Consider the following 12,780-nt stretch of genomic DNA (forward strand, 5'->3'; position numbering starts at 1 on the left):
TGTCTTTTGCATTTGGCAAAATTTCGAGTATTCGGACATAATACAGGTAGATAGTTCGTTGAAAAATAACCATGGCATTACATGCCAGCATGTAGGTGGCATGTACAGTACACACAACTGTTTTATACATGGATCTTCCGCACTGCTGTCCGTAGGACAACTGACAGAAAGGCCCAAGACGCTCGCGGTATGGATTTTAAAATGTACAGAGAGCATTACGTCAGAAAGTATAGTCGGGAGGAGAGTAATATTTAAATATTTTTAATTTCATTGAGTTCGGATCTCGCGATCACCACAAGAGAAAATTTCAAATTTCAATTAACATTTAATAGTATCCAGATAATTAAAACTAAAAATAATAATTAAATTTAAATTTACGTTATTTGTGTGTGGCGGCGGCGGATCATTCTGCTTTTAACATACAGTATATATAGATATAGAATATATAGGCTATATGAAATAATATTTTATTGCGTTTATAAGCACTTTTATGCGTGAAATATAACTAGAAAGGTAAAAAAAGGTTTCGTAAGGTAAAAGGTAAAAAAAGGTTCTTTTGGGAAAATTTGATTCGGTTTTCGAACAACTTTTAGGAACGAATTAAGTTCGAAACCCGAGGTTTGACTGTAATTTTATTAAAAAAATATTCTGGAATCTATCTTGGCGATTTTTAACATTTGTTTATAACCCTAGAAAAAATATCCAACTTAAAAATTCTATCAATTAAAATTTCATAAAAATTTCGGACTTCCGATTTGTAGTAATGAATTGTCTCCGCTACCGCGGGGACACTTAGCTATTATTTACACTGTCTTTCACTAATTTCTTCTTTTTTTCATAAAGGCACAGACGACGTTATTTCGCAAGTATGAAAAGTTACGTAACGTTAAAAAAATCTATTAATTATAAATCAATATTGTTTGCAAACACTCGAGGAAATAAAGAAAATGTTATCAAAAAGATCAAGAAAATGAAATAGAAAAAAATATTTAATAAATATTTGTTAAATGAATATCCTAAGAATCTTAAAAAATGATATGATAAGTACGATTCAGATAGATTTAAAGTTAAAATAAAACCAAAGTCTCTTCGATATTTCCATTTTCCATATATAAAAGCTTTGTTTGAAAAATATAAGAGTGAATTTCATAAATTTTTCATAGTGTTGGCTCCTTCTCAAAAGAACAGAGTATCGTGAAAAAAGGAAAAAAAAGTAGACGGCCGGAGCAGTTTACAAGGGAGTTTCTGCTTGTGAAAATCAAACTAAATATTATTTAGGAGAAACGGAGATTACTCGAAAAAAGGGCAAAAACGTCGAGCATTAGATTAGGTATTGTGACGCCTTTGTGGTATTGTATTGGCGTTACGATTTGCTTCCGTACAGCGTGCAGTACCGAAGCAAATCGGAACACCGGTACAAATAATATAAACATTTTGTTTAAAGAAAAGAATAATATTAAAAGAAAATTTAAAAAACATTTTTCAATAATAAATAAAGAAAATATGAATAATATTTACTGAAATAAAGGCATTAATGCCGATGAGTGTTGGAATCGAATTGTAAACTGTAAATACATTGCACGTTGATTGCATTGTACTATGATTGAAGAGATTAAAGTGTCGTCACTTTGGCGAAATGCATTTGATAGGTTAATTATAATTGTATAAGAATAAAAGAATCCTTTCTTGATTTAAGTGCTGTTTGGATGTTTTTAATCACCTGTAAAGTCGGAATGGGCTAAGTGTCTTTTTTTTAGAAGTGTGTGTCTGTTCCTTACTTATTTGGATCCAAATTCAAAAATTGAGCTGAAACTTCAAATCTCGAAAAGAAATTTGCGGTTTCAGAGGTAACAGATTGAGTTAAATCTTCCGACAATACTTTCTTCACATTCTTTTCATTTGTTGTTACTTACTACTGTTCCTCAAAACCAGCGGATCTCATAGTTTCGACCGTTTTCAGTTTTGTTTCCTCCGGCATAAGTGCATCAAACAAATAAACCACTATTATCTCGGGAGCCAAATACCGTAAAAGTCCTTCAACAAGAGATTTGGTCTAGCACATGAAGAACCGCAATAACTTCCGAAGAGACCTGCTCCTTGACAAAAGCTGGATCCAGAAAAGGTCAAAGAAACAAAGGTTTGTGGATGTAGCATATTATAATTTGCTATAAACCGACCCTACAGAACATTTGTAAACATCTTTCGCTGATCTATAGGCACTATACTTTTGCTTTTTTTTAGGGATCGTCCGGAGTTTTTACGGGCGTTGTGGTGAAGAGACAACTCGAAGAAGCTCTAGCTCGTGCTATGAACAAAACTGAGTGTAATACGCGAAGAGCCAGATATTCCCTATAAAGATGACTCCTCTTTGAATCTCATCGATGAAGATGCGGTTCGATAACGCTTTTTCGATAACGAACATAACATGGATGACTTTATTCCGACAACAATTTCTGGAAAAAGTAAGAACAACACGCGACATTTTGCTGCAAAAATAGTGAGTAATTTGGACGAGAATTTCACTTCAAGAGGAACAAATTCCAATTTTCAGATGAAAAAGAGGCGAATGTAAGCAAGCTCGACATTGTCCACTTTACCGTGGTGAACGCGGTCGTTTAGCTAAAAGTTAGGCATTTTTGATTTTTTTGCTTACGGAATCATTAAACGTAGCATTTCATACGTATCCAGATAATGGTCACTAATTTCACGCTGGTCAAGAACAGATAGCAACTTCTTCCTCTCTTCTTGCCGGAAAACAGCGTATGCAGAGGGGAGAAGGCCGACGAGCTCGGAACTTTATCTTCCTCCACCCGGTCAAATTTCCTGGCATACTCGTCGAATTACCGTCCAAAGCGACTTTTTCCCTACAAGTTCTTTCTTTTGTACGGTGGGAAAAATATTCCGTCATCGTCAGCGGGAACGTAGCGAGTGGGCAACGCGAATAGGCCCATTTCTCCTCGGACACGAAGGTATTTCAGTTCCGGGGATTAAGTTTCTTCCTTCCTCACTTCCGTGTTTAGCGGTATTTCTTCCGGAAATAGAGCAATGCGGACGGCGCCACGCCGAGTGTCCGAACGAAGTATCCCTCGCACCAAACATTTGATGCCGGGAGCACCCTTATTCTATCGGGCACGCGACTTTATGTCACTCGGAACAGTTTTGAGGGTGCGTCCAAAGAAATTCTAAAATGTAATTTTATTGACGTTAACGCGGATCACCCTGAACTGTACAGTACATAGGCGACTGGGCGGCCAAAATTCTTCGACACACCCCGTATATTACGACGCGAGTAGAAGCGACTACGCGGGGATTGCCCATCGGATCAAATGTATTCGACTACGAAAGAAAAATTATTTTCACCGGATTACCATGCGCCAATAAATTGGTGGAAGGGAAATGATCCGGACTCGGCAAGAGGTGGCGCTTCCTCTTTTAGAGTTTCGTGTGAATTTCGGAAGGTCCAACTGCCGCTCTACGCTTACAAACCGGACTCATTTTAAGCCGGTCTTTTCCTTCTGACCTTTCCGTTTTCCTCCTTAAAACCGTCGTCGGAGACTGGAAAACGGCCGTTTCTTCGCGTGTCCCATCCAGTTTTATTGCCGCAGAAAAAATAATAATCCGAACGGAAACAACAGTCCGATGTTTATTCTTGGCTAAAGACAAACATGGCGCCGGGAAGCGGTACCCACCACCCTTTTACCCTTGTTGTCGTTTTCTACACTCGAATGAACATCGGACCGTGGTCCGAACTGTGGAAATTCTTTTACGTTTCGGATGTTTTTGTCCGGGTTTCAATCGGTTTTTGGTTTCCCATTGTGGTATTACTCCGAGACCTCGGTCGACCGCCCACTCGACGCTTCCGAAACGCCCTTTAATAAAATCGTTATAAAGTATTAATTGTGATAAATTTGAGCTTTTCTTATTCCGAATAAAATTCGTTGGTTTCCGTCAACCTTTATCCTTACCGGCATGAAGTTAAGCCGTAAAAGTGAAATAGCTCTACGGGGGAACCCCCAACCTTTACCTAGGGACCCGGAAGTTTGGCCGGCCCTCACCCGTAACCAGAGAGGCTTAATTTTAAAATTCGAACGTTGTACAGTACATCAGAGCGGTGCCGGACGAAAAGACGAAGAACAAAATACACCTTTTTCGGCCATTTTGACACTTTTCCTTTAAGGAAAAACCTACGTAGTTCCACAGAACTAGAGTTGGTTTCTTTCCGGGTAGATATTCGGAACTCCTTTAGGAGTTTAGGGGCGGCCAAGTCGACCCCCCAACTCGGATTCCGGTAAATGCGATCGGTGGGTGACTTTACCGGGCTCCCGCTGTCCACCGTCACTCCGGATAATTCCGCCTTTCTCCGGGAGACGAAACCAAGCCGGACATCTTCCGGTTCCATTTCTCTCTCCAACAGATTACGTGGGAAAAGGGGACGACGGAAGTAAAGGAGCCGGCGACGTCCGTTTTCAAACGGCCAAAGGCCATTTTTAGGAGAAAAACAGTCGAAATTCGTTTTTAGTCCCAGTTTCGACTTTTAATTTTTACAAGGTTCTTCTTCGGCCGAAAATTCTCTTGTTTTACAGAAGATTCCTCCTCCCGTCGGGTATGGAGGAGAGAGACAACGGGGGCCGGTAAAAAGGCAGACGTCAACTACGTATGTTTCGGGCGCCAGAGAAAACATCCTCCTCCCACGGGAAAGGACTGCACTTAGGTTAAAGGTCGGCGTAAAGGGGGTGGCGAATTGTACGTGGCCGACGTCTTTACTTTGTTCCGGTTAAACGAGTGTTTGGAGCCGGAAGAAAAGGAGCAGAGGACGAAACTTCTTACATGAATCGTTTATTTGAAAACGTGTTTACAGAGTTCTGCATAAAAGTTAATATTTGTAAAATTCCAGAAAAAGACCAAATCGGTTGGTTTTTATTTATTTTATTGTCGTTTTTCGGCACGTAATTCGATCGTTCACAAACTGTTAAAATAATTCGAATTAAATTAAACGGAATGGATAAAAAATAAAATACCCGGGAATTTCGGACACCTGCTTTTATATATATATATATAATATATAGTGTAAAAATGTGGAGAAAATGATAAGAATAAGAGACAAGTGACCTATATCGGTTTTATTTATGCATCGACACAGAGGGTAGCGGAAACGGGACGTGTTGACCACACAGACAGATATGTAAAGCAGAAAACACAAGTGTTGGTAGAAATGTGACTTTCGTTTTCGCTGGTGCTTCCCTGATGTCAAATATATTTTGTTGACAAAATCTAAACTAACTTTCACAAGATTTTTTACATTTCTGAAAATAAATTACAATGCTAACCTAGCACCAGTTTTTCACATCCTTTTTTTATTTAAAATTTTTTTCTTTTATTATTAATATTTTATATATATATATATATATTCTTTTAAACCTAAACATACAAATTCAGAGCTAGTGATCGTTGTTTCGTATTCTACTGTTGTCCATGAATTAGATATAATCGAAAATATATCCTCTGTTACAGTTTTTCTTCTAACTAATCGTACATCATCGTTAGACTGTCGAATCGCTAAATAAACGTCTAGATTATCTATACAGTGATTAGTCATGGTATGTCAAAAAGAAGGCCTTTTATACATCTTTGTTAAAACAGAAATATAAAAGACCCTACCTATGGCTCCTTTTTTTTCTTTATAAATAGTTTGTAATAATTATTCTAACCGAAGCCTGTACAATGTTTGCCTAAAATCACGCTGCAAATATCGACAATCCACACCTAAAAAAACAGAAAACAAATCTATGTTTTTCGTACAAAATAGAAAAACAAATGCGGTCGCTAAAAATGGTCGACTGTTCTTAAATACATGGCAGATGAAATTATTTATATCACGATTTCCGTGCGGGACGAACCTGCCCTTTCCGAGGGCGGTCGTCCGCGCAAATTATCTAACAAAATAAATTATTATTTATAATTAGGATTTGAGATGTATACGAAGCTGCTTTCACAACACCATGAACGGTGAGGGAAGTCACATAATGATACATGATGATGATTTCCAAATATATCTAATTAATACTAAGTCTACGGGACTAATGGTCACGGTGGATGAATAATTTCACATACACGTACGTACCTCGCTTCTGTTTGTCGTGGGCACGATATCCGAAAGCAAAAGGTGGTCTCTACCAACACACAACTAATGCTCCTATGTATGGTCGACAAGAGATTACATTGTGACTAAATAGCAGCTAAATTGAATTCTAGGCATCGGAGAAATATTTGTTTGTCCTGAAAGGCCTCACAAATGACACCAAAGTGTTTTTAATATTGCTTTCATTTCGGCTTCTGTGATACCATCACTCGTTGATTATTCATTTATGTACTTTTTTTAAACTTATGCTGGTAAGATAAGAATAACTATACGTGCTATCTAATTGCCGTTACAAAAATCCTGTCGAGACGGGATCGGGATTGCCGCGAACCCTCGAATCTTGGGGCTACGTGGGTTCCGGCAGACTACTACTGAAAGCAAAAAATAATATCAAAGTATGAAATATTTTATAGGTCTCTTGCCTTGTAACAACTGTACATGTCGGCATACATGAAACAACAATGGTTACTATTGCTTTGTTTTGTGGAAAACCACATCCAGTTGATACACTAACCACATCTAGTGCATCACTTTGACATAGAATACATGCATAAAGGGGTCCGTATACAGATACAATAAAACTCCACTTTTCCGGGAGTATCTTATTAGGAACCAGTGGACAGATGCTACGGGTAGGCCATTCCCGTTCCCGAAACGGGAAAACACGAAGGGTTACGTCACGATAAGACAGGAACTGATGGGTTCGTGGGGAAACTGGCTCCGATCACTAAGTTACGTCTGGATGGTGATATTGCTTATTGTGTTATTTGTCTTACTTTCTCATTCGTGCCATCCAACTGTGCATCACTGCCAGTTTTTTTTTTTTTTTGTTTTTTTTGGACATTCACAAAAGGAACCAGACCTAGGCAAAACTCTAAGAGGTAGCCCGCCGTTTGGCCTCCGTCTTTATAATACATAGACAATCACAAGTAGAACACCAGGCAAAATAAAGTCCCACAGAATAACAGCCTGGCCATTTGTCGAGTAATATAATTGATCAACATGGCTCGTGAGTCTTGCCATGGAAATTTACAAGATACGATACAAAGGTTTCTACTCTGGAACGAACGAGATACTACTATAACATTCACAGAAATCCGACGACTAAAAGCTTCTAATGGTAAGACTGAGAAGACGTTTGCCCCGTTGCTTGGCATCCCAAATGTTGGAGATTATTTATCCCCTTTTAAAACATTTAAAAAGTAGGGCCACTCCGAATACACTGAGCTATAGGAGATAAAATTTTTCACAACAATAGCAACAATATCATAGAAACGAAATGGGCTCGGGAATCACACATATAACAATGTCAACAAAAAATGACAGTATATGGATTAACATGGTGATGACGGTAGCATAGATTATGATGTAAACCGGTTACGATTCGGAACAGACCGATGAGTGAATAATGCATCCAAGTGTTCGAATATCAACACGGAACACAACACAGGTATGAAACGCACTGGTCATCCTTTTCTATTCACGTGTACGCGAGACAAGCGAAGATCACCACCAGGGGCCTCACCGTCGGTGGCAGTCGCGGCTCGTCCTTCACATAACAAGTGCTGTCTAAGGCCTGTGGTTGCAAGGTGTTTGGTGTTGCCATGGTGGGTGTTCGGGAGCCGCACTCCACTCGGAGGAGTAACCGAACGCAGCAGTGAAATACGGTGCAGAAGGAAGGTTATACTCAGAGCAGCCTCCCTGAGTGGAAACACCAAATGTCATCTGCAAAAACAAAATTCTTTATTATAGCATTTCTTTTAAAATATCATATATAAGAAATAGAAAAGCAAATATAATAAACGTGTATTAATTAAAACGTTAAGTTCGGAAAAATCTACTAAATATTTTTATCATTTTTTTTTTTAATTCGAAATGATAACATTCCTTTCATTGTTGTAGTCGGAGTGATTTATTACATTTTATCACCACTGACGTCATTACGAAAGAGATATAATAAGCGGGACACGGATTTCTGCGTATTTAAGCAATCGATTTTGTCCAAGTTAAACTTAAATTGACGAGAAGAAACTTTAAATATCAGTTTATGTTTTTAAACAATAGAAAAAAAAATGTAGTATTACAAAATAATATTTCACACGGAATACGGATAGCTATGTCCAAATCTGCCATTGCAAGACGGTAGAAAATAAAAATATCCGAACCTTACAAGGGGAAAAAATTAGAGCAGAACTTTTTACAATTAAATCTTTTCGTCGTAAAGCAAAATGTATTGCAATAACTAAAAACTCTTGCAGTAAATACTAATACATCCGAAAACACGTTTCTTTCTTTTATTTCCTTCGACGAATTTAGGTGCCATGTATTGTACTTTTTGCAGTGGCGCGTTATAGCTTGACGGGGCCCGGGCAAATTTGAATTGGAGGCCCCCGTGTACAGTGTTGACTTCAGACATTATTCTTCGGAGAAATATTATATAATAAAAGATTGGTTTGGGGTCCCAGGCAATTGCCCTTTTTTGCCCATAGGATAACGCGCCACTGACTTTTTAGAAAAAAAAGAAAACTCTTTCTACGGAAAATCATGGCATTCGATTGTTAATATTTGCTACGTTTGTCGACTAAAGTAAATATTGCTATCCCGTAGAATGTAATATCGGTAAAGCGACATAAACGTTCGACCACGATCGAGTTATTACCATTGCGGACATTTCGTTGACGATCGAAATCCGGTTTAAAATTATTTTGCTCCTATTCCTAAAAAAAATGTAGAAAAACTCTTTAAATTTGTTGACAGTTTAGGTGTCGCGTGTATTGTCAAATAATCATTACCTTGCCGTCCACAGTTAGCGGGTGCTCAATGGTATCCGTTAGTAAAAGCTGCAGCAATCAAAGGTCCCTGCAGACAACAAATTGCCAATTAGTCGTATAACATTGATTATAAATTCTTATAAAAATCCATAAAGCACCGAGAAAGACATCCGCGGTTACAATTTAAACGTCGCTTTCCAAAGCCACCGCGTATAACGCGCACATTTTCCACTTTTAGTCCGTAAAAATGATTAAAAATGAGTTTTCTTACGATCGTCCCGAAGGAATTAATCGTTACGTTTGGAAAGGAAGAAAAAGTCGACAATACTTAAATAACTATTAAGGAATAACAGGTAATTATCGTTGCGAAAAAATGCATTAATAGCTTTACTTAAAATTTGAAAAAATCGCCAATAATTCAAATGTAAATTATGTTTTTTGTAGACGAAGAAAACGATCGGCAATTACATAGTAAATTATTATAAACGAGAGAAGCGAGTAACAAAAAACTTCATTAAATAAATAAGGCGCATGCATCACAATTTCGTTTAATATCTTTCTCCATCGTTAAGTCTACGGATCTGCACAAAGATCTATTTTTGTTTCGTCGTTAATACACCCGTCCTATCGGGTTTTTGACATTCTTTTCTAATTTATTACCTCTTTCCTATAAATAGAAAAATTTAATTATTCATTCTTTATTTTACACCGCAAGTATTCTATTTATAGGGACAAGGGAATGCATATTGTTCTCGTTTGTACCTTATAAACCACAAGCTTGATCAGTTTTGTCACTATTTATTCGCAAAATATCCGAGACAACCCGAAGAAAAAGTACTGTCGATCATTAACGACGTTTAACTTTAAAGATAGCGAAATACAAAACAGAAAACAAGAGGAGATTACAACACTTATTCTCCGTTAAACCGTAACACAAATAAATGTTCAAATGCTCGCCTAAGTTATTAAAGAAATTACAGTGACGAAAACTCCGACGTAGACAGAAAAACCCCCTGACCCTACTAAAAGCCAAACGTTTCTATTTAATTAAATATTGTCGGTTATAATTTGCGCAATTATTTCGTCATTCATTTATAGTGTAGAGGTTCCCAACTTGTAGAACCCCCGCACTAAATTCGTCGAGCGAATTTTTATTGCGAAATCACAATAAAAATTTGGGATTCCACAATAAAATCTGTCGAGTCAAGTGATGTATGAATGTTCCAATGCAGATTTAGGACGTGAGGTGTGATTGTTATAGTCTCGGGTATCGTCATACAAGGAGTCTATACACGTGCTAAAATTATTTATAGCTTTATAAACAGTGAGAACCGATTTATCGGTAACGGAACGAACCGAAATCGTCACATAACCTTTGAGGAGGTAATGGAAACCATAAAAACAGTAAAACACAAACTAAAGCTAAAAAATCATTCAAAAAATCATAACCTTAAAAAGAGGAACCAACATATAAATATAAATACAATCGTTAAATGTGTATATATAGTAAAAGCAATATGTTCTGTTATTACTGCACACAAATAACGTAAATTTAAAAATAACTTTTAAACGGTGTTTAATTAAGGTGAAAGGGGTTCCGTGATAAAAATAAGTTGGGAAACTTTTGATTTAGTGTTAATTAGTAAAACAAATGGCACTCGGAAAAGCGTTAAGCCACGATATTACAGAAGTAATTGTCGTCTTTGGCAAAAACAGAAATAGTCCTTACGTCAAATAGCTTCCGACCTACAAATTTACGGACCATGGAGAATTCTGGCGCAGAAATTGTCAAAGAAAAGCGGCATGGACGGCCTTTGAGCAAAAGGCAGTCGCTAATAAGCGAGTAACTAAAGAGACCGGTCGAAGACGTTTGCAGAAGCCTTTTAGAAGGTAAAATAATAGCGCGATACGACAATGTGGCCGTGTGATTTTTCTTTTCGAGCTACGAAAAACCGACTAAAGTGAGAAAAGATGAAAATGGGTGCAGAAAGAGTGGAACCGTAAAGAAGAATTTGAGATTTTCATGGGAAGCAACAAAATCGAGCGATCCGAATCCTTTCCTCCCGAGTGTCTTAATCTAACCACCGAGTTTCTGGAAGCGTCGCGGTATGGAGGTTCGGCATTCTGCATTGAATGCAAGAAAAACAGAATCTTCGAGTAAATCGTCTTCCACACTGGAAAAACTGCAGAACCCAAACGTACGAATTTCCAAACTGCCGAAACGAAGAGGGTGCGGCCGACCAATCGCAAATTAATGTGACGAGTTGGGCACGCAACAACCTAGATTCCTCCCCGGAAATTACCAGGAAACGGGAAAGAATTTCTACAAAAAAGACGTCGACGGACGGTGACTGGCTTACGTGGAAGAAACACAGAAAGTCCGCGGTGGAATCATCCGAGAAAAGTGCGGGCTTTTATTAATATAACGGGCGAATGGGCAAATACGGCGTTACGAGTAAAAGTGCGATAAAACCGGATACGTGTTACCGGTATTTTCTGTCGACTAAGTGTCTTAAGTGTTTTTGTCAATTGCGCTTTCTTTAAGTATTTGTTTAACAAAATTTTCGGTCAGATTATTCTTATAGAAAGGATGAAGTCGACGAACTGACTCCTTTACTTAGAATTTCGCCATTAAATTTATTAGCCATTTAAAAAATTGAGTGAAAAACGCTAATTTTTGCACTTGACAAACGGAAGAGATTTTATAACAATTTTTGCACGGGATACACTGTGAAGTCAATTTTCAATTTCAAACACTAAACGGGTCTCTCCGCCAGAGGAAATGGCCAGACTCTATAATAAATAAAGAACGTTTCATATCGATCATTCAATTATAGAAAGGTGCGAATTTATACTTTAGGATTTCAGAAATTTTCCACAAAGAGCACGGGACTTATTAAGCTTCAAAGAGAGTGAACAAAATCGTTTCGAGTTCCCCCGAGTCCAAAAATGTAAAAATCTTCGGGGATCATTTTTTGACGATCGCCAATGCTTCTCTAAGATACCCGGGCGACGTAATGAATGCCACAAATTGGGCATCGTCTGATGACTTTGGGGTATCGGACGACGATCCATTGTACTGTACTGTACACTCGATGACGACGACGTTACGCGCCCAGAAGAAATTGCCCGATTACCGCAAAACTCGGCATACAGCTGCCTTAGATAAGTGTGCAAACGATCGCAGTTTCGCAGTTGTATTCCGATTGCATTCCATCAAAGCTCATTAAAATCGCTACTCCAGTAAAAACGTTCCCAGAGGTTCTCTGTGTTCACAATTTTTGGTATATTGTTGCTCGAAGGTCTTCGAACTCTAAGCATGCTTGAACGAGGCAGTCAGACGTTACGCCTAGCTGACAAAGATGCATCTTCGGGTCCAGAGAAGCAGAATGGCCATTTCGCCGAGTTGCCCGCCATCTAGGTCTTTCTGACTGGTTGTGAAGAGATATTGGGGGCAGTAGAGACATACACTGGACCCAGAGAGATGATCATTATGGAACCTTTGTCCATCATCCAGAGACAAGTGGAAGCTTCGTTAGAGTTATCTTTTATCCCACACCATTGGAGGCAATTAGCAGAAAGGAATTTTCACACACAGCGACCTTTACGCATCCTGTCAATTTTTTTTCTCTTTTTTCATTTTTCTCTCTCTGCCTTGTGGCCAGTATGATAGCTTTCTTAAATCATATTCATCGTGGATTCGGAAATCTCGGTTCTGTTTAGGAACGAACGATCATGTGTTAGTGTGGAGGACCACTGGTGACATTTCAATCTTGTCTTTACTGTCATCATTCTCACTATTGATGACGAGATGCAGGACGTGACTGACTGACATACAAGATGGTTCTCCACTAAAGAGCATCTCGTATG

The 12,780-nt window shown here is 38.3% G+C and overlaps 1 protein-coding gene across 13 annotated transcripts in view; it reads right to left on the reverse strand.

Moving 5' to 3' along the window:
• Positions 1 to 4,820: 4,820 nt before the first annotated feature.
• LOC111630606 (RNA-binding protein Musashi homolog Rbp6-like) overlaps positions 4,821 to 12,780 on the reverse strand; it is an 88,198-nt gene continuing 80,238 nt past the window's right edge. For 11 of the 13 annotated variants that reach the window (XM_023374738.1, XM_023374730.1, XM_023374733.1 and 8 more), the window contains 2 exons: positions 8,932 to 8,998; positions 4,821 to 7,864 (listed from right to left, as the gene is read on the reverse strand). In XM_023374738.1, the coding sequence (XP_023230506.1) occupies positions 8,957 to 8,998 (42 nt within the window). In that variant the 3' untranslated portion in view covers positions 4,821 to 7,864; positions 8,932 to 8,956. Of the gene's footprint in view, positions 7,865 to 8,798; positions 8,857 to 8,931; positions 8,999 to 12,780 lie in introns of all 13 variants that reach the window. The other 2 variants (XM_023374729.1, XM_023374726.1) reach the window with 1 other exon arrangement.

Source organism: Centruroides sculpturatus, unplaced genomic scaffold, assembly GCF_000671375.1.
Source record: "Centruroides sculpturatus isolate CEXI.00-Female unplaced genomic scaffold, Cexi_2.0 scaffold683, whole genome shotgun sequence".
Lineage (NCBI taxonomy): Eukaryota > Metazoa > Arthropoda > Arachnida > Scorpiones > Buthidae > Centruroides > Centruroides sculpturatus.